The sequence below is a fragment of the Artemia franciscana genome, chromosome 10 (assembly GCF_032884065.1).
Source record: "Artemia franciscana chromosome 10, ASM3288406v1, whole genome shotgun sequence".
Lineage (NCBI taxonomy): Eukaryota > Metazoa > Arthropoda > Branchiopoda > Anostraca > Artemiidae > Artemia > Artemia franciscana.
In genome coordinates this window covers 9,804,541-9,828,011 of record NC_088872.1, presented here as the reverse complement: position 1 = coordinate 9,828,011, position 23,471 = coordinate 9,804,541, and the positions used below count along the sequence as shown (strand labels likewise).

Here is a 23,471-nt window from a genome sequence, read left to right as displayed (position 1 = left end):
CAAATGGCAGACCTACGATCAAAAAAACAAAAGAATGAGTTCTGTTATATAATGTAGTTGTCAGAATGATATTGAAGGAGAAGAACTTTTGAAGAGGATTGTTAATTTCTGATGAGACATTGGTGGCATATGTGAATGACGAGACAAAAAGTCAGTCAGAACATTAGGGACATATCACTTCCCCAAGCAAGCTATAGGAAGCCCGTGCAACTCTTTCTGAGAGAAGAGTCACGGTTACGGTCTTTTAGGATGTCAAGGGCCATGTAACACGTTGATTTTATGGAACGTGAAACAACTATTCATTCTGGATTCTACTGAGAAACGTTGAAAAGGTTTAGAAGGGCAACCCAAGCAATCGTCATGGTCTGACATCTGCTCTTGTGTTTTTGCATGACAAATTTCACCCTCATACTGCTCTAAGAACAAATGCACTTTTGGCAAGGTTAGGGACATCATCAACCCCAATAGCCAAGATTTAACCCCTAGTTACTTTCATCTTTTCGCATAACTAGGCCCATCCTTCTTTTTGTTGTATTGTGATGTACTTCGTCTCTTTTGTTTGCTTTTGACGGATAATAACGTGTATAAATGAGACAGTAGCTTGCTACTCATTGCTTCAAAATGAAAAGGAGTTTTAAAAATTTAAACACCGTGACACATTGGCTAAATTCCAAAGTGGCAGATATTTACTCATAGGGAATTTCAAATAGGACAAGTGCATCAACTTGTTTTGGGTAATATATAAAAAACGTCGAAGTTTAAGAGGTATATAATAAGGATTCACTAACTGAAATTTCTAATTTTATTTCCAAATTGAGTTTGCTTTCTGGACAGCCCTAGCATTAATCACTGATTTTCTACTTCTCCTGCCAAATATGAATCGTAGATTTCAAAACCCAGCTTGAGTGTACTAAATTTTTGCCTTTTCTTTAACTTTTACGCAATTATTTTCCAGGACAATACCATAACTTCATGAACTAATCTTTTATTTACTAAGACTACAATCTACAGTCAAAGTAATAATCCTGCTTTTCTTCCTTGATATAATCTAACTCAGCTTAAGGTATGCTAGAGGAAGTCACTAATCATTAACAGTAGTAGAACTGCTTGCAATACTAAGAGGTTTGAAACTACTTACTAAAATTCTCAAATCTTCGTTACTCAGGTAACTGAATATTTTTTCACTGCAGTTATATGGCAATGCAGGATATATGTTAAAGAGAAAGTACAAAATCGTATGAGCCTGTTCAAATAACTCGTTTCTTTCCAGACTTTTTCTGAAACAGTATTCAATCATAGTAGCGTATATTGGAAAATTTATTTTATAGCTCATTAATTCTAAAACCTCTACTACATGCTCATTCCTCACATATTTAGCTAATGAGCTGATGTCCATGACTAAGACATCATAAAGTGATATGCAAGCATGATTAACTTTCTCACTCTTCAACTTTGTAATTTCTTTCTTACATTTTGTTTCAAAATCACACATTTCTTCGCTGTTACGAACCGATAGTAAATTTTGTTCACTTACATATAAATCGGCAGTTTTCATTTTAACTATATGGCGTTCAAGAGCGACAATGGCACGCATTTGCACTTCATGTCCATACTGCATCCGAGTCCGAGCCTCATCTAAAGGTGTTTTGTTCGACTTAGTCGTAATGTTAATATCGGAGCCATTCTCTAAAAGAAAAGGAACAACCGCAAGATAGGTACTGGAACGATTAGTAGGAGAACACGCAAAGTGAAGTGCTGTTCTGCCAATAGAATCTTTAGAATTGATATTTGCACCAAATTTCAAAAGAGGCTCAATAATCGCCACATCACCTTTTTGAGCACCCAAGTGCAATGGTGTAATTTCATCTTTAATATTTTTGACATTTACATCAGCTCCTTTATTCAAAAGTAGCATAGTAATTTCTTTACATTGTTCTTCTGTTGCAATGTGCAGTGGAGTGCTTCCATTTTGATCTTTAGCATTTACATCAGCTCCTTTATTCAAAAGCAGCATAGTAATTTCTTTATTTTGTCTTTTTGTTGCAATGTGCAGTGCAGTACTTCCATATTGATTTTAGCATTTACATCAGCTCCTTTATTAAAAAGCAGCATAGTAATTTCTTTATTTTGTATTTCTGTTGCAATGTGCAGTGCAGTGGTTCCATATTTATCTTTAGCATTTACATCAGCTCCTCTATTCAAAAGAATGATGAGAATTTGTTGACATTGTTCTTGAGCAGCAATGTGCAGTGCAGTGGTTCCATGTTGAGTTCGAAAACCTACATCAGCTCCTTTCCAAAGTATTGTGGCACTTTCTTGAGCAGCGATGTGCAACGCAGTGCTTCCATTTTGATCTTTAGCATTTACATCAGCTCCATTATTCAAAAGCAGCATAGTAATTTCTTTATTTCGTATTTTTGTTGCAATGTGCAGTGCAGTGCTTCCATTTTGATTTTTAGCATTTACATCAGCTCCTTCATTCAATAGCATTGTTATGATTTCTTTGTTTTGTTTCATAGCTGCGAAGTGCAGTGCAGTTGTTCCATCTTTTGTGCTGGCATTTACATCAGCTCCTTCATTCAATAGCATTGTTATGATTTCTTTGTTTTGTTTCATAGCTGCGAAGTGTAGTGCAGTGGTTCCATCTTGAGTTCTAGCATCTACATCAGCTCCTTTATTCCAAAGTATTGTGGCACTTTCTTGAGCAGCAATGTGCAGTGCAGTGGTTCCATCTTGAGTTCTAGCATCTACATCAGCTCCATTATTCAAAAGCAGCGTGGTAATTTCTACATCTCTCTGACTTGTTGCAATGTGTAGTGCAGTGGTTCCATCTTGCTCTTTAGCATCTAAATCAGCTCCTTTATTCAAAAGCAGAGTGATAATTTCTAAATGTCTGTTTCTTGTTGCAATATGGAGTGCAGTGCGTCCAAATTCGTTTTTAGCATTTACAGCCACTCTCAAAGGTTTGAAAACACGATTTAAAGGCATTGTGGAAGTTCCGTGGTGACCTTCTTGAACTGCAATGTCCAGTAACGTGCAGTAACTTTCGTTTTGTTCAAAAGATGCCTTGTCTCTTGTTTTGGCATTTATGTCAGCTCCTTTATTCAAAAGTAACATGGTCATTTCTTGATGTCCTTGTTTTGTTGCTATGTGAAGTGCAGTAGTTCCATTTTCTTTCTCAAAAGCATTAACATCAGCTCCTTTATTCAAAAGCATAGTGGTTATTTCTTTATATCCTTTTAAAACAGAAACATGAAGTGTTGTCATTCCATTAAATGACCATCTTAAATTAACATCTGCATTATATTGCAAAAGTACTTCAACAACTTCTACGTATCCATTTAGAACAGCAGCCTGAAGTGTTGTTACTCCGTTTCGAGTTTGAGCGTCAACGGCGGCACCTTTACTTAGAAGCAGAGCAGCAATTTTCCCCTTAGTTTTCGCATTATTAAAACTCTTCATGCTTTCCATTTCTTTCCCATATCCATATTTTTCAGCGTTTACACAAGCTTCTCTACTCAATCTCATTAGTTCATAATACGCATGCATTTGGTATTCTTTAATAGCTACGAAGTGCAGTGCAGTTGTTCCATCTTCGGTTTTTGCATTTACATCAGCTCTCTTATCTAAAAGCATTTTGATAATTTCTTGAAGTTCTTTTTTAGTTGCATTGTGCAATGCGGTGGTGCCATCTTTAGTTTTAGCATTCACATCAGTTCCTTCATTCAAGAGCATTTTGGTAATTTCTTCATGTCCTTTATAAGTTGCATTGTGCAGTGCAATGGCACCATTTTCGGTTTCTGCATTTACATCAGCTCCTTTATTCAAAAGCAGCATAGTAATTTCTTTATTTTGTATTTCTGTTGCAATGTGCAGTGCAGTGGTTCCATATTGATTTTTAGCATTTACATCAGCTCCTTTATTTAAAAGCATTTGGGTTATTTCTCCATGTCCTCCCTGAGTTGCAATGTGCAATGCAGCGGTTCCATCTCGTTTTCTAGCATTTACATTAGCTCCTCTATTCAAAAGCATTTTGGCAATTTCTCGATGACCTATTTCAGCTGCAATGTGCAGTGCAGTGGTTGTATCTTCTATTGTAGCATTTATATATTGCAGCATATTTACATATATAGCGTTTATATCAGCTCCTTCGTTCAGAAGTAGTTCGGTAACCTCTTCCTGTCGTGTTCTAACTGCGATGTGCAATGCAGTGATACCATTTCTTTTTCTAGCATTTACATCACCTCCACTATTCAAAAGCATCTTGGCAATTTCTCGACGTCCCTTTTCAGCTGCAATGCGCAGTGTAGTGGTTTCATCTTGTTTTGCAGTATTTATATCAGCCCCTTTGCTCAAAGACTTTGTGGTAATTTCTTCATGTCCGTTTTGAATTGCCATGTGCAATGCAGTAGCGCCATCTATGTTTTTAGCATTTACATCAGCACCTCTATTCACAAGCATTGTAGCAATTTCTTGATGTCCTGTCTTAGCTGCGATGTGCAGTCCATCGGTTCCATCTTTTCTTTTAGCATTTATATCAGCTCCTTTATTCAAAAGAATAATGACAATTTGTTGATGCTCCTTTTGAGCTGCAATGTGTAGTGCAGTAGTTCCATCTTCTCTTTTAGCGTTTATACAAGCTCCTTCATTCAATAGCATTGTTATGATTTCTTTGTTTTGTTTCATAGCTGCGAAGTGCAGTGCAGTTGTTCCATCTTTTGTGCTGGCATTTACATCAGCTCCTTCATTCAATAGAATTGTTATGATTTCTTTGTTTTGTTTCATAGCTGCGAAGTGTAGTGCAGTCGTTCCATCTTTTGTGCTGGCATTTACATCAGCCCCTCTGTTCAATAGGATTTTGATGATGTCTAGATGTCCACCGTCAGTTGCGAGGTGCAGTGGAGTGAAGTGTATCTGCATCTCACCTTTTGTTTTGATGTTCACATCAGCTCCATTATTTAAAAGCATTGTAGTAATTTCTTGAAGACCTTTTTTGGCTGCAATATGCAGTGAAGTGAACCCATCTTCATTTTTAGCATATAAGTCAGCTTCTTTATTCAAAACCATTGTGATAATTCCTTGATATTGTTCTTCACCTGTGATTCGCAGTGCAACTCCTGGTTATCTGCAAAAAGACGATGGACAAAATTAATTTTTTTTAAACTAAGCTTTTCTGACAAAAGTGTAAAGTGAAGTGGAGACTTTGTCGTGAAATTTACCGATTTCATGGCCAGTAAAAGAATATTGGGAGCTTTATGAATTATTTTCTTATTTTCTCCAGTTCATTTTAGGATTTTGTTTTTCTTCCTGTTTCAGTGCGTCTGTTTTGTGTTTTCAGTAAAGCGTTAGTTTTTTATCTGAATTTACAATATTTGGTTCCATTTTTTAATCTATCAAGGAAAGTTGAAAAGCAAGTGTGAACTTGGTGATGAATCAAAATAATTTAGTGTTTATGCAAATCCAATACAAAAAAGTTTCATGGAGAAAACAAAGCATGATCTTCACATTTACATGAAAGATGATTTAAGACAGGAACAATCTCAACAAACGGTAATGAACTGTAAGAGAGGATTGACCCGGATAAACAGTAATCAAATCTCTGAAAACAGAGTGCTCGTTAACAGCATGTAAATGAAAAAAATATGTTGAGAGCTAATATATAGAATTCACTACGTTTGCATCCAATGAAAATTTTGAGATTTACCTGATTCTTGAAAAAAGAGGAAATCATTCCATAGAGAGAAAGGAGCCAACTAAAAATTGCACCATGAATCGTCTTATTTCCAAAACAAAGAATTTGAATGCGAGTTTCTTTATTTATTCAATTATTTATTCTGCAAATTATCTTGCAGACCTAAAAGTAAACAAGAGAACTAAAAAAATATTTTTCTCATGATGACCGATGGTCTGCTCAGCACAGGTACCGATATTCCGATTTGATGCCTTTGGCTGGGAGTGCAATATATGGTTGGGGGCAAATCATTGAACACCAGTGTTTTTCACCAAGATTTCCCCAAGTGCCTATTTAGAGCTGGGTTACACATTCACTCTATCTGAGCTTACAAATTCATACCATTGACCCCATTCCAAACCAAACAACCAGCAACACCAGGACTCAAACCCCTGATCTCTGATTTTCAAGTTTGTAGCGCTAACCACTCAGGTAGAAAAATCTTATTTTAAACGAAATTAAACGAAGTTATGGTGCCCTTTTTAATTAACCTAAAAAATTGTGCCAGAGTAAAATTACATATCTGCCATTTTATGGCACCAAACTACGGAGACGTTCAGGACAACAGAATGTGTGGCATAATTATTGGAACTTTTGTGTCCTGTTTATCTTAAAAAGAAACGAAAAGGGAGTGGAGGAATGTCTTCTGTCTTATTTGTGCCTCAGAGTAATTTCGCCTACATTTCAGATTTGTCTATTGGATGGAGGGGAAAACACCATTCTCAGATTTCAAAATTTTTTTGGCTTGCCTATAAGTCTAAAATAAGTGAGGCTGTAAGGCAGTAAACCTAAGAAGTTGAATAGAGACCTCAGCAAATCGCCTACATTTACTGAAAAATTACTTTGTTGCATTTTGTTTTGTTTTTTGTAAATTATTACTAGTATTAAATTTTGCGGTAAAGACTAGGACGGGAAACTAATTGACTAGAACCAAAAATATTACTGTAAAGCTTGAAAATTAAGTAGCACTAGTACGTGAAACCAAGGAAAAAGAACTGAAAGTCCGACACTAGGCATAGAGATTTGAACAGAACTAGTCAGAGAATATAAACCAGTAGCACCTTAAACTTAAGAGTAGGCTGAAGAGACTCAGCAAAGCTAGTAAGAAAAAAACAAGACATGATCCGATTCAACAACTGAAATATCAAATTAAAGTGTCTCAAAGAAATCCAACGTGTTTATTTTAACAAAATAGGAATCTAAAAAGAACCTGTAACGTTTGTTGGGTAGTCAAACTAGGCAGATAAAATACAGCATTGTTGTTTTTCAAAAATTTGAAAATTCAATAGTGGTATTGGAACCCGATTAGCTCATTGTTAGCCAATTAGCTAAACTAATCGGATTATTTTTCATCTTTACATACTCGATAGTCTGAGGTATGAATTTTAATCCCACTTGCTAGATCTCGTAATATTTGGCAAAATATCAGTTTTAATTAAAACTTGTGTGAAGGTTTATCAAGGTGTCAACATCTACATACTTGATTTCACATATTTGATGTTCTGAGGACTTAAATTGAACGTAAAAGGAGAAGGAAAAGAAGGAAAAGAGAAAAAAGAGGGAAGGAGAGACGGAAAAAAAGAAAAAAAAGTGCGGCAGGTTAATTTGAGAAAGCATTTGAACAGTGTGAAATGGAAGATAAATTGATTTTGAGTCCTGTTTTGAACTTTTTAAGCCAACCTCTAATTGATGGACTTATGCAAGAGTTAGTCCAAAAGGCAGCTGTCGCTTATTTTGATCGCAATCCAAGCAAAGAAAGTTCTCTATGCCGAACTAAGTGTTACAACCCGAATGGTGACTCACCTAAAGACAAAGATAATATTCTTAACATGTGTAAAACTTTCGTTGCTTCAGCCAAGCCAAACGTAAAAGTCCCAAAATTTGTTATTCTTAGTCCATGTGAAGTCCCAACTATAGGAGAGGCCGTAAATGCTATAGTTGTGTCCAAGGTCAATGAGCTATTACGAAAATTGGACAGCGTTCTGGCAAACGCGTCTCACCCTTCGGGTAGCCTCTCAGACCAGTCACTGGTCTTGCCCCAAGGTCATGACTCATTGCCCAAGCCCTCGTATGCTGCAATACTAAAAAACCCTTCAAAAGAGCTAAAAGGCCCAACTGAGCACCAAGCGGTTATAGACAGTCTTTGTCCTAGCCCTGGCAGCGATGTATCTGAGCTACGCCGTGGCGAGAATGAATGGAAACTTGTCATCTCGTCTAAAGAAACCGCTAGTCTAATTGTTGAAAAGGCAAAGCGTTCTGACCCCACTCTAAATGTTATACTAAGAGCCTGCTTTTATTGCTGTTGTTAAACAAGTACCAAACGAACTTGTCGACTCGTCATTGAAGGAATTAATCCCAAAATTCATCAAAACAGCTAAGTGTGGTGTGTCACGCACATTCAAAGTGTATTTCAAATAAAAAAATGGACTTAGATCAGTTCCTTCAAGAATCAACGAAAATCGGCCATGAGCGACTTGCCACCCAGGAGCTTGTTTTTGCCTCGTCGATGCTTTAACTGCCATATGACTGGCCACCTTGCAGCAAACTGCACAAACACTACTCTGTGCTCAAAATGCAGAGCTAGTGACCATAAGTTAAAATCTGAATCCCCATGTAAGAACAGTCCTGTTTGTGTAAGTTGTAAAGCTCCAGGCCATACGTGCTACAGCATTAACGGCCCTAAAAACCGCAAAACCGCGAGCCAATGACCTCTGTGATAAATTTCCTATCTTGGAATATAAATGGTTCTTTCACGAATAGACTACCAGTGTTGACCACGCTACTTGCGAAGTATGAAGTTGTGTGCGTACGAGAGCATTTTTTGACAAAGCATAGTACAAATCTAATGAGATTAGATGGTGCAAGGTCTTACTGAGTTTCCACAAAAAGACTTAATACCAGAGGAGGGCCCTCCGGAGGTTTAGGGATTTTTGTGTCGTCATCACTTAGGTCTAGTCTATTTGAGGCAAGTGATCATCAATTAGCCATTAGGGTTGAGAGTTGTGCATTTATTAATGGTTATTTACCAACAAATTACGACAATGATGAATCTGAGCGTCTATTTGCCCAATCAAGTGAAAAATTAGGATCCTGTTTGGAAAACCTAAAAGCGTTTAGGGCTTCAATGTGTAATCGTAGGGGATTTTAATTGCGATTTGAGTGAAGTAGGCTCCAAACTATCTATGAGGACTAGTCTGATTAAAGGCCTTTTTGGTGATTTTTCTTTTATGTTGTTGAAAAAAAAAAAATCTGTTTTTACTTATATACACACATAATCCCATACATCGAACCTGGATCATGTTGCAGCTTCCTCTGATCTTGCTATTAACCGGGTAGAAGTGCGAATTCCAGCTTTCAGACCATCTTCCAATAGCTTCTTCTTTCCAAATAGAAAAGTTGGTTCCTCATCCCATCCATTGTAATATCCGAGGCTCTCAATTTGTTTGCGATTGGTTGAAAATTAATTCGGAATTATTTATGCTTTCGTCAGATTTTATTCTGGACAAGATTCGTAGTCGCTTCCACCTTTTACATAAATCACTTCAGCTTCCTGACATTGAGATACATCTATGTTTGGATGTTTATTCTGCAGAAATTTGTCATGCACTTCGTTTTGCGGAAGATGTTTACTACATTTTCAATTCTTATAAGTCGGAAATAGTCCTTTTTAACTGGATGAGCGATCTAATAAATTCAGTCAAACTTGGGAATTCTTGTGTTCAACCTGTCGATCACCTTGTCTGTCTTGGTCTCCCTATAGGTTCATCCATACGCCATACCCGGTACCTCCTTATTGAATATTTAACCCGCCGCATTTCCGCATCTTATGCGTCAATAATTTCCTGCAAGTTCAAATTTAACCGGCATTTGCTAGCTAGCCCTTTCAATGCAATAGCTCTCCCTCTCATTCTGTATATTTCACCCTTTTGGAAACTGTTAATTATTACTGACCAAACAAAAATTCGCTCAATCTTCTTCCGCTTTGCAAAATATTTACTCCACCTTCCACCCTGGCAAAGCAGCTCAAAAATCATCCGTGAGTTTAAAATTGCTGATCCGAACATTGCGGTAGCTAGAGTAATAGCTAAACACAATAAAGAAGTGAATGTGACTGCCCAGGAATGGTATTCTGTACTATTTCAGTAGTCTCTGCCTCTTCTTTTTATGTTGTTGTTGTTTGTTCGTTTTCTTTTTTTCTATATCTCTTTTTCTCCGTCTTGTTCAAAACTTTGTATTTTTGTATGTCTGTATCATCACCTTATATCGTGCAGTTTGAAAGAGGTTGAGATGTTTTTGTTGTGTTTTTTTAAGTGTTTGTCTTCACGCTCAGTGTGTATTTCTCCTTTTTTTTCTTTCGTTTATTGCTCCGTCTTTTGCTTTTTTTTTGTGTGACGGGTTTTTAAATAAATAATAATAATAATATTGAAATCCAAAAATTTTGTTTCTCAAAATTAAAGAATGATTAGGAAATTCCAATAAACTCTTGAATTATTTGGCTAAAATTCTGACATTTCTCAGCTACTAAAATTTCAATTTCTTTGTGGACCAATGTTAATCTCAACCAATTTTTTTTATAATGAATCTCAACCAATTCTTTTTTACAGTAACCTAAGCAACACAAATATATTCTATTTTTACTGTCCCAATCGAACAAATTCTTTTTGTTGAATCTCAAACATCTTATTTTTATTTATTTTTTACAGTATGCATAGAAGTACAGTAGAAAAGTGAATATTGTATTATAAAATAGCATCAGTAGGGTAATATAATGGTAGTATGCCACTGTTTCATGACTTGTATTATAGAAATTCATTTAGAAAAGCAGCAACTTTAGGATGTAAACTATTTCTTATTGTAAAGGGGGTACATTCGTGTAGAATCTCCAAGGCTATTAGTTCTACTTCTTAGAATTCTCATACTTCAACAAGGATAACAAAAAGTAAGGTAGATTACACAACTTAGAATTGTGTATGGCAAAAGAAAAAACATGTGAATATATAAAATTAGAACTGTATAAGATCGTCTTTATTTCTGAGTTAAAGACCGTTTTCATCGTTGCTTTGTATTATTTCCAAGATATAGAGACCATAAGTCTTATTTTATAGTAGTTACCTCGGGGTATTTTTCTTGTGTATCTTGTTTCCAGTCCTTGATTCAGTATCTTATTTCCAGTGGGATTTAGCGTTCACACTTCATGTCTTTCATGGTTGCTGGTCCAAGATTACCAACTATAACTGAAAATTAAAAAAAAATTATTTGCCAAATTTTTTATCAGAATTCAGCCATTTTTTTAACAGTCTGAGCATAGTGGAAACAGCCAAGAAGAGCTATATTGGTATCAGCTGGATACTGCTGAGTAAAGGTGATTTGAGTACCAGCGTTTACGACAGGTTTTATTGTGGTGTGAAGTAAGCAGAAGACAAAAATTTAGCAGATCTTTTCACACACTTCGTGGCAACAAACTATAAGTAAGGAGCAACCCGGCTAAATAGTGACTTAAACTCTAAAAAAACGGATTTTGATACCAATAGATATATCAAAAGAATCAGATTTTTATGCTGATTTCAAATATATAAATTTAATTAAGTTTTACCCATCAGAGGTTACAAGCCTGAGAAAATTTGCCTTATTTTTTGAAAAGAGGGGAAACACCCCCTAAAAGTCATAGAATCTTAATGAAAATCACACCATCAGATTCATCGTATCAGAGAACCCAACCATAAGGGTTTCAAGCTTATATCTGCAAAAATGTGGAATTGTATATTTTTTGCCAGAAAAAAAGATAAGGGATCTGTGTTTATATTAGGAAGCTTTTATCTGCAAAAATATTTGTTCTTAGGAAGCATGCATACATTTTTGGGTGGGGAGACGAATTTTTTCCTAGGGGTTTTTTAAGAGGGGACTTCCCACGGTGAGGGAATTTTCCAGGGGGGTGAACTTGTCATAGGAAATTATACACTAAGGGAATTTGCCAGAATTCCTATAAAAATTCTTTTATATTTCTTGCTTTCTCTTTTCCGTCTCAAAATTACGCGTGGAGTAGTTAAGGGTAATTGTCTCGGGTAAATTTTCACCAGGACTGGACTGTCTAGAGGATATATCTGTGGGGAGGGTGTTTCTCCACGTAGGTGAGGTCAGATTTCCTGGGATTATTAAAAACACGATCAGAAATTAAATAAAAAAAAGTTTTTTTAATCCAAAATAAGGAGCAACATTAAAACTTAAAACGAACAGAAATTATTACGTATATGAAGGGGGCTGCTTCCTCATCAACACCTCGCTCTTTACCCTAAAATTTGAATTTTGTCCATATTCTTTAAGAACGACTCCTAAAACACAAGGGTCGTTCAATTGGAACATTAGAAGGTTTTTTTCAAAAGTACTAAAAAACTTTAGCGTAAAGAGCGAGGTGTTGAGGGGGAGGCAAAGCCCCTTCATATAAGTAATAGTTTCTTTTCGTTTTAAGTTTTAATGTTGCTCCTTGCTTTCAGTTGGAATTTATTTAATACACTAGGGACCATTTTTCCGGTAGCCCCTTAAAATATAAGTATATTATCATTCAAAGAGCAAAAAGAAGAAAAGACAATGCTGTTCAAACCATCAACAAAGAAGACCTAGCTAAGTTCTGAAAAGAATGAGGATATGTGTCACAACACTGGAATTGAACATGATGAGTAATATTGTGCCTTAGTGTCCAGTAGTCTTGCGAGGACTGTGTTGGGATCTCAAAGTTAGAAACCAGGCTTTTCCACAAAATGACAGATAGCTTCACATGTGAAAAACACTGGATTCTGCCCAGTGTGTATTTGATGTTGAACCTCCACCCCACTAAAAAACAAGGGGGCTAGCCCCTTGCCCTATCTTCATGGTCCGACCCCCCCCCCAAAGAAAATCTCCAATCACTTCCGACTTATAAAAAAGGACTAGAACCCTCAATTTCTGACACAAAAAGCACACTCCAAAGTTTCTAAGATCATTAGGTTGAGGAAGGGACAGTTCCCCTGATATAGGGAATGCCCATTTTGGGGTAAATGTTACCCTTTACTTCCATAATAGCTGCGTGGACCAGAAATCAACAGAGATTAAATATCAATTTCACATTTTTGATGTTTTTTAAAGTTTCTTTTTTGTACCCTCACCCTAGAAAAGCAACCCACCCAAACAAAATTCTTGGTTAGGGCCCTGGTGATTATGCATCAATCTTTTCCTTCGCCCTCCCCTCGTTTGCATTCTACATCAAGTTCGTACTAACGAACTGTCAGTAAGGAGCAAATCGATTCACTAGTAAGCAAAACTCTAAAAAACGGAATTTTGATATCAATAGTTACATAAAAAGAATCATCTGATCCTGCTGATCCCAAATGTTTCAGAAATTTCCAGTTTACTGCTACCCATAAAAAAATAAGAGCCTGAGAAAATATGTATGATTTCTGAAAAAGTGGGAAACACCCCCTGAAAGTCCTAGAACCTTAATGAAAATCACACGATCAGATTCAGCATATAATAGAACTCTGGTCTAGAGGTTTCGAAATCCTATAGGCAAAATTTGGAATTTAGTATTTTTTGCCACAAATAAGATGGCGGATGCCTGTTTTTTTTACTTTTACTACTTTTTATTACCCAAGGGTGATCTTATCAAAATAATGGTCTTAGAAGATCGGTAGGGAGTGCATTCGATCGAAAATTAAAAGTTCTAGTGCCTTTTTAATTGACCAAAAAGATCTGAGGGCAACAAGGCCCCCCCCTAAGGGGGCTAGTTGCTAGAAAAATCGGCCAAAGGAAGGGGCCCCTCCCACACCCATTTTACCCCCAAAAGTCGCCAAATCAAAATTTTGAGATATTCATTTTGTTCAGCATAGTTGAAATATGCCGTTACCATGCTTTTAGGGGTAACAACCCCCCCCCCCAGAGCCCATAGGGAGAGGCCTGTAAGTTTTGAAATATGCCCATTGTTCATGTATAGTATTTGTAATAGGAAAGTATCTAGACATTTTTTGGAGGGAGACTTTGTGCTTGGGATGGGTTTCCATGGAGAGTTTCACTGAGGAAATAAATTTCAGGGAGCCAAGAGGACAAATTAATTTGTCAGAACAATACTATTAAGCAGAGTTCTCTAAATAATCAGATTATTGTGTTTTGACTTGACAAGGACGTTTCGATCCCGGAAAATACAGAAAACAAATTTCTTGGGTTTTGTAGCTTGAAATCCCAGGAATCCCACTGGTAGCTGATGACATTATCTCAGCCTGCAGGATTGGTCGGAAAACTAACCCAACTGTTCGTCCAATCGTCACTACTTTCTCCAACCTGAAGCTTTGATCAACCATTGTGAAAAACAGAAAGAATTTGAAGGGCATGCGAATTTCAGTGAACGAGTCCCTGACTAAGAATAGACTCAATCTTCTTTCCTATGCTAAGAGTAAGCTAGGGTTAAGAAATGCTTGGAAAGTAGACAGCAACTTTTTTGTCAAAACTGATCATACCAGTCCCCATAAGATAGCGACTAAAGGTGATACTGGTTGTGCTGGTCCATCTGTGCCTGCCAGTCTCAATGCTAATTATGCTTAGTGTACTTCTCAGTGCTTTAAATTTCCTTCTTGTTGTTGTTTACTTGCCATTTGTCTGTCCGCGTTTTATTTTGTTTATGCAGCTATGTTGTATTATTGGTGTGTTTCTGGCTATCTTTCTACCCACTACTTTAATCAGTCAATTTTGGCCCTATCTTTTGAATGCTTTCTGTGTGTTCTTTGTATGCTCTTTCCATGTTTGCTATATGCTCCTTATATGTTCCTGATACGTTTAATCTTGCTTTTACTTAATTATCTCTTTCTTTTCAGCGTTTTCCCAAAAATTTCACTATTTTCCCCTCTACCTGCCTTGAAACCAGTTTTCTTTTTCTTTCTTCTGTTTGAATTCTTTTTCTGTATACAATGGATCAACTATAGGCTACTAAATTCTCTCTCTTTCTTTTAATCTGTACAGTTTCTATGTTTTTCTTCCAAACTTCTGGCCTTGACAGCTTTGTGATATAGGACAGCTTTGTGAGATAGGGCTCACTGTTTTTACATTGTTAATGATTTTTTGTTTTTCTTTCATACCACGATTCTACTCTTTAATCATTGCACATATCATTTTTCTATTAATTATCTGTTCATTGTTCCTTTTTCTGCACATTCCTCTTCAATTCTATCCAGGTGTTGATGATGATCACTTTATTTATGATAAATGTATTCCTATTCAATTTAAGTTGCTTGAGAAGACTCTCCTAAATGTTCTAAATTTAATTGATGACTCATCAGAACACCACTTAACATTTCTTCTTTGACTAGTAATTCTACTGCAAATTGTGTCTATAAAAATGACATGACCAAAAATGTAAATTCTGGTATTAATTTCTCCATTCTTCATTTAAACATTCAAGGACTCTGTCCTTCTCTAAATAATTTGAAGTCTCTCATAGGTAATTGTTCCCGTCAGATTATTGGAGTCCGTGAAATATTTCTCCACACAGGCAATGATATGATATACTTTTAGATATTTCTGGTTATAACTTGGAGTTTGTAAATAGAATGGAGAGAAAAAAGATGGATTAGCATTTTATATTGCTGATTACCTGTATTAGGCTATATTTTGCGTAGTGATCTGTGTAAGCATTTGGATGGATTTTTAAGTTTGTTCTCATTGAAATTTTTATTGATAGCAAGAAAACTATCATTGGAGAATTATACTGCACACCAGGTGGGTCAATACCTTCTTTCCTATGCATTTTTGACAAGGTTATGTCTGAAATATGCAGAAGTAATTATTAAATTATCCTTTTAGGAGACTTCAATATTGACCTGTTAAAAACTTCATTTACAACCTCTTATGAATTTTTAGCCCCTGCTAGAGTTAATGACACATTTGCCACATTAATTGACAATATTTTTTCTACTTCAATGTCTAATTTGAGCTTCTTTATCATTTATGACACCTCTGACCATTTTCCATGCACTACAAACTATTCATTCTCTGGTCTATCTTCAGTTCCTTCCACTTCTTGTAATTTAAAAGTCTGCTACCAACATCATCAACTTGAACAGTTTAAATTTTCGATTGTCTGATACCTCCTGGGAGTTTCTCACCAAATCAAGTCGGTCTGTTTATAGTCTTTTCAATCAATTCTATGATCTGGTCAAATAGGTCTTTGTTGATAGTTGTTGTGTAAACTTAGCTGCTAAAAGCTCCAGGCATTCCATCCCTTGTGCCCCTTGGATGACTGCAGCTCTTCTTAAGAGTACAGAAGGGACCGATTTGTAGAAGGCATTCAAGTCCTCTAACTCTCATCATCATGAAAATTATAAAAAAATATAGAAATTTATTGAATTCCTTAATTGGTAAAGCCAAGCATATTTATCACTCCCAGATGTTCTCTAAATTCAGCAAAAATATGAAAGAAACCTGGCAACTGATAAACACAGTTCTTCATCTCAACTTCAAAAGTAATAACTTGCCAAATAAACTAATTTTTAATGGGGCAGTAGTAAATAATAGTAAAGTCATAATGGATGAATTTTACTCTTACTTTGCATCCATTGGGAAGTCAGTTTCTGAAGATATTTTGGTAAGTGCGTCTTCTACCAGTGACTTAAAAAAGTACCTCAGTCTTTATTATAAAATATCGATGGCTGTATATCCTGTTTCCGAGTTTGAAGTCCTGAGAATCGTCTCTGAGCTAATAGGATCTTCCTTTTGTGGACCTGACAAAATTCCTGCCAAGGCTTTAAAGTTTATATTACCCTCTATTCCATATCCTCTCACTATTCTTGTTAACTTATCATTGTTGGAAGGAACTTTTCCTAGTGCCCTAAAATCTGCCAGATTAGTTGTTCTTTATAAGGGTGTTTCTAAGGATGATTTTTCTAATTACTGACTAATTTCTCTTTTATCAGTCTTTAGTAAAATTGTTGAAAAGTGTATGTACTCTAGACTCTTGTCGTTTCTTGATAATAAAAAAAAAACAATTTTTCCATAACAATCAGTTTAGTTTTCGCCTTAAACACTCAAACAGAACATGCTTGCATGGCCTTGCTGAAGTTCATTCACAAGGTACTTGATAGAGGTAGAATTCCAGCTGCAATTTTCCTTGATGTCAGAAAAGCGTTTGACAGCATATCATATACCATCCTACTCTCCAAAATGGAACACATAGGGATAGGGGGAAACAGTTATCATTGGTTTGAAACTTATTTATATGAAAGGTCTATCAGCATTAACCCTAGGCTTCAAGATCAATTCCATGTTGATTTTGGTGTCTCTCAAGGGTCCATCTTAGGATCTGTTTTATTCCTTCTATTTGTCAATGATATTTTGATTGCTGTACCTGAACAAACTAAACAAAATTGCTGTAGTAATTGTGATCACAATGTTGTTCCACCTAGTGAGGCAGCTCAAGACCCAGTGCAATTTGCATTTGCAGATGATAGTACTCTTGGGTGTTCAAAAATTAAAGATTCTTCCCTTATGAAGAAAGTGTAGTGTGTTCTAGAAAGAACCTTTGCTTGGTTTGATGCAAATTGCCTTGCCTTAAGTCTAGCTAAATCTAGTCTACTTATTTTTTCTAGATGAGGTACTTCTTGTCCTTTGGTTCAAACTATTTCTACTACTCATGGTGATATATCTCGTCCTCTTGATAGACATGTTCAATTCCTGGGTATTTTGTTGGACAAAAGTCTTTCTTTCAAACATCACTATACTCTTGTGAAATTTAAGCTCTCCAGAAACCTAAGAATTCTTCTGAAGCTTTGTCATTGTTTCCCTGATTAGCCTTATATTTGAAACTGTCCAACAGTATGGCTATCAACATTCTCGTCTTCCCTGTTTTCAAAATATATAACAGAGCAAATAAATTAGCGTCTAAGGTGACAGACCAGCTCGGCATGAATCTATAGGATGGTCAATCCACATACATTTTATTTTGTTTCATTGTTAAGTATTTTCATGGACTCCTTCCTAACTTCTTCAAGCGATTATATCTTTTAAATTCTGAACTACAAAATTAATCTTGTGTTTCTTATTCTCTCAGAAATGACATAGATATTTTCATTCAGAAAACCAAAACCATAAGATCAGATTTTAATCCATTTTTATGTCATTCTTATGGACAATTTAAAAAAGAGCTAACCAACCACCTCTTGTGCCTAGACAGTTAGTTCTCTCCTCCCTTCTTTTTCCTGTTCAATTTGTTTAATTCATTTATTTTGATTGGCATAGTAATTTTTGCTGTTGTTATTTTGTTTTTCTCTCTTTTCGTCCTTCTGTTTGATTTTAATGCTATTATTTAATGTTATGTTTAGTCTCCAACTGTCATAGGCCAAAGAGCTCTTGTGGGGGTCTAAAGTTCTGTATTTTTTTCTGTGTTTCTTTTGAATAAATTAATTGAATAATTGAAATCTCAACAGCATTGAAGAGCTTCAAGCTTTATGCTATTGGCAGTGCTTCCACTTCTCGATTTTGATTTCCCTTATTTTTATATCAGTTTTATCTAAAATTCCTTGTCTTTAGTTCTGATTTCTCCCCAGAAAAAGGGATATCACATTGTTATTTCTTTATTGAGATAAGAATATTCACAACATCTTTTCCACTACCACTGACACATAAAAAATTAAATTAAGCATCATCTCCAGCACTTCATTGCATATAGCCTTTGCCTTTGTCTTGAAGCCATTGACAGCTTTCACTATGCTGACAGTTAATAAAGTCTTATCTTCACTTTCAACCACTCAAATAAGTGAGGCTATTGTCTCATTTTCAAGACTATCATATTTGTTTTGATTAATTTCAGGACACTAAACCTCTAGTAGTGGTAGAGACCTAGGAGTCCTGTTGGATGACAGTTCCTGTCTTGCTGGTCCTTTCTACAAGAGTGACATCCAGCTTGTTGAAAGTGTCCAAAGGAGAGCCACCAAATGCATCAACAGTTTATGCAGTCAGCCCTACTGCAGTAGATTACAATCTGCTAACCTCCCAACACTTGTTTTTCAGCATAGGCATAATGACACAATGCTCACCAACAGGTACCTCCAGCAATCAGAACAGAAACTCTTCACCTTCTCTCCCCACAAAGGACAAACATGAGGACTTTCCAAAAAGTTGTTCAAACCCACTGTTAACACCAAGGTCTGATGAGGTTTTTTAGCCAGGAAGTGGTGAATGATTAGAGCCAACTAAGCCAAGAGACAATTTCCGCAACCTTGCCTGAGGAATTTGAAAAGAGGCTTGACAAGGAGTGGGAGGTCCAACCATGGAGATTCTAGTGGGGAAACCCCTCCCAGCCTTCACTACCATAACACTCTTGGAAGACAATAGAGTCAGCTTGGAGGATGATGCAGTTTGTCATACCCAACCATTTTGATCTGAAGTTGCTGTTGTGTGGTGGTGCCAACTCTAGATTGCTGGAGAATGGTTCTTGAACCCACCTACCATGTGATCACCATTACCAAGTGAGCTTAAATTGCATCTCTCCTGGACTCACTAATTCTGATGGTTTGTCACTTGACCTTAACATAATGACAAGATCTATTGCCATCATTAGCTATGGAGCAGCACAGTTCTTGCAACTAATTTGCTCTGAAGTACAAATTAAGGTTAACAAATACTCAACCTGTACATTGCTAAAAGTAAAGACAAGATGAGCAATATACGTTTTTGCAATTCTCAGTACTTGATTTCACCACTGGAAGTCTTCAGACTGACTTTCTTCACCCAGTACTACTCAACTGACAGGTCTTCAACTTGGGCATCTCCCAAATGAAGCTAAGCAACATCAGTCATTGCCTGTGACCTTTATTCTATATCTATTTTCTAGAGGCAACACTTTTCTGTTCAAAAAGGAAATCTTGCAAACAGTAGACTTGGAGATTTTGGATCAAATTTCTTCTATTTCTTGGTTCAAAGCCAAAATGTCATAAATTTTGTCTTCAAACTTGAAATGGTGTTGGATCTGTCCATGAGCATTAACATATGTATAATCAATTAACTTAAATTATCTCATGTATATATTGTGTAAATTAGGTTTGTAGCATGATATAAAGATGGACCAAAAACATGCAATGGTTGCATTGTTGAAGTTTGCAAAAATCAAAACAAAGCATGCATGGCTTGATAATCTTAAGATTTGAAATGCCACTTGAAATAGAAAAAGAAATTTCTGATATAACTCTTTCACTGGAAGTTTTACTTTGATGCCATTATAACAAAGGAGGGACTAACCAAAGTAAAAATGACACAAAGAAAGTTTCTCCACAAACCTAGCTTGACAAAACACTTTATTATAGAAGGGAATTTATAGCACTGAAAGAAAATTTTAGCCTTGTGAAATTATGATTTGCTTACCTTTTGCCTGTCAACCAGAGGTCAGTCAGAAACAGAAGTTTTTTTTTACTATCTTCAAAAAAATGTCAGTATTATCAGCAATAAATCCACAGCCAAAAACATACTCTGGGAAGGTATTCCCAAGCTTCTATGTTAAGCCTCTTCTGATTTCTAAGTCTTAGAAATTTTCCTAATTCACAGGGTCTATACCTATTACAATTTTGAAAGAACAATGTTTTACCTTAATTTTCAGTTATTAGCTTTCTTTTTCTCTGATTTTCATTCTGGAAATTCAATTCCTTTCATTTGAGTAGAATTTTACACCATATCAATGGGTTTTTCTAAATTTAGGTTATGTATTTGCATATCTTTGAAACCTCACAAATTGGGATTGAGCAAAGTTGTGAAGCTATAAACAGTTTTCTTGTCCTTTATTTAAGCAGAAGATCTATTTTGCACAGTGTAACTTTTGTAATATAAGTTTAGGAAAATGAAACTTTCAGGGATAGGAATAGAGACTAAAGTATGTCCTTGTCAGGCAGTCCTTCTTCCTCTAGAGGGCCTAGCTCTTTGATTACCTTTGAAATTTTAGTGTTATAAGTACAAGAAAACTACTTTCAGCTTCACAACTTTGCTCAATCCCAAATTATGAGGTTTCAATGATCTGTAAATATACATCCTAAATTTGGAAAAAAAAACAATTGATATGGCTTAAAATTCTACTCAATAACAAAAATTATATTTTAAAAACTAACACCAGAGACTGAGAAACTGACAACTTAAAACAAAGGTAATACATTGTTTGGTCAAATTTTCAATAGATCAAGTTTTTAAACTTCTAAGACTTAAAAACCAGAAGAGGGATAACATAGAAGCTTGGCAATACCTACTCAAAATATATTTTTGGCCCTAGATTCATTGCTGAAATTTTTATTTTCCAAACCTAATCCCTTTTTAAAGATAGCAAAAGTAGCTGAACTAGAGTTTATCAGATTTTAAAGGTCACCAAAAGTCACTTCCCTCTAGAGGGAGAAAGAGTGGAGGTAGATACTTCAAAATACTTTCACAGGACTAACTTTAGTCTGAAGATCCATCCCTGGAAGTTTCATTTTCCTAAACTTACAACTTCCACAGCTAACATCTACTACCAACAACTCACTGAAGAAACTAGGATTGAACCAAGCTTTTGTACTGCCTACTGTGTGAAATACAGTTAGTCAGCTGGGTACTAGGCCTAGGAACAATCTGTAGGCGAAAAATACCTAAATTAGAATTTTACCATCTTGTGATTCCTACAGTGTATAGGTAGATTAAGGGCAAGATTTATTTTCAGTCTTAAGGCAAGCAAGGGATATAGGTCACTTAGTTCTATTCTATCACCAATAGAGTTTCAGCTTTTTTAAATTTTGATAATTGTAGCAACGTCAGCCAGTGTTGCTTTAGTAAAAAATTGACCATCCCCGAAATGCAATGGTTTGAGAATTTTTCAGCCTTTGGTTTGAAAAAATCGAACTTTCCCTGAAAATCCTTACTTTACGCAGATTGCCCTGAATCCTTAGATTCAAAACACTTGTCCCTAAATGAAGTGATTTCTCTCTAAAGTAGGGTAATCTCCCTTAAAATAAAAGCCCAGGCTATTAGAGTTATTGCTAATGTTACCATATGCTCGTTTAAAGTTACACCGCCTCACCTCCCCCCTAAGAAAGTATGGATCTAAAGAATTCAATGCTCAACCGCTCAAAAAGGTGCCAAAATGTCAAGGGGCCGTTTAAAAAATAATTCTTCTTCTCCTTTCATCATTTATTTCGTTTTTTAAAGTGATTGTAATTTTGTTGACTAAAGAGACTTAACTTATTTTGACTTAAGTCTCCTGCCGGGCGCTGCTTGGAGTATACAGTGATGTCTGCCTCCTCCATTCGCTTCTGTCCATGACGAGTATTTGGTCTTCGCCCTGTCTGATGTTCGCCATCGTCAAAAATTCGGACAGGCTGTCGGATCAATGTTCCTTCGGTCGGCCATGAGGTCTCTTCCAACAGGTTTTGACAGGGTAGAAGTCTTAGATTGTCTTTGCGGATAGATGTGGTGTCATTCGAAGCAGGTGCCCAAACCATCGTAAGGTTCGCTCGGCTGCTTAACTCGAAAGCCGAGACTGCTTTGTGAGCTGAAGAAGCTTCTAATTGCTGACAAAGTCGGACCATCGTAGGCCCTCAGTCCTCCTTAGGCTCTTTGCATGAAATACGTCAATTTTATTGAGGGTTGCAGCTGATGATTGCCACGTCTCAGCTCCGTACAGCATCACAGAGCCGACTAAAGTGTGACCCGCAGTTTCGTTGTACGACTGATGTTTGGTTTTCGCCAGAGGTGACGATTCCGTCTTTCCATGACAGAAGACGCATGTCAGCATGTCCGTTGACACGCGATGGTTGAGATCTTAAAAGGGAATCCGGGTCCGAAGCTATGTTGTCACTTTTTATAGCACTTAATTTTCGGGGAGGGAGGGTCACTAGCCCAACCGACCCTAGGCCTGGAATCTGATTAGAGACAGGTTAAACCTAGGTATTGAGATTCCCGAGAGGGGGGCTACACCCGCCACATGAGGTTGCGGCCGTCCTGTTCGTGATGTTTAGTTAGGGGAGAAACCCCATATCCAGAGGCACGTGGTCAGTAGACAGGGTCTGCTTCCTTTTGGACGAACTCCATTCACCTCCAATAAGACTAATGAGGAATATAGGAATTTTTTTAGTATTATCAAGGAATATGTAATAGTTTAATACCATTCTTATGCACTAAGGCTTGGACATACGTATATTTTTCGATGCCAATTCACGAAATCGGCACCAATTTGCAAAGACATTGCTGCTAAATTTGAACTAGAAAAATTTTCAGGCTCCGGTGCTGATTAAAAAAATGGCCCTGAATTTTATTCTAGTTATTAAAAATAAGAAATCCTCAATCGAAGAATAATAATTAAATGCTGGTAGTAATTGAGCTTCATAATTTAATAACGAAAGAATTTAAAAGTTGATTAAAATGTTTTAAATAAATAAATTTTAAAAATAAAAAAATGTTAATGATAAAAGAAGCTAATCAGAATAGTTTTAGAATTAACTAATAAGCTTGGGTAAATTATGCTCTACTATTAATGACCTGCAGCTAACTAATAGTATTGTATACGATGTCATTCATGTTTAGTTTTGAAAATTTTGCGCTAAGGGCATTGTTTTCGTTTTGCTAACTAAAAACAGTTGACAACTTTTCAATCCATGAATGTGTCCCCTGGGATGCTTGCCAACAAATACTTTGTAAACCTCTTTCAAACAGCCCAGTTAACATCAAATATATTGAAAACGACGAAATCCATATACCAAATTCATACAAAAGCCTGAGT

General features: G+C 36.2%; 1 protein-coding gene across 1 annotated transcript; it reads right to left on the bottom strand.

The window, feature by feature from the left end:
- Positions 1–969: 969 nt before the first annotated feature.
- On the bottom strand, positions 970–21,507 carry LOC136031760 (ankyrin-3-like). The gene is given in 4 exon segments (XM_065711492.1): positions 970–2,009; positions 2,012–5,125; positions 10,844–10,965; positions 21,363–21,507. Coding segments are annotated over 2 exon segments (3,984 nt in total). The 5' UTR covers positions 5,068–5,125; positions 10,844–10,965; positions 21,363–21,507; the 3' UTR covers positions 970–1,081.
- Positions 21,508–23,471: the final 1,964 nt, after the last annotated feature.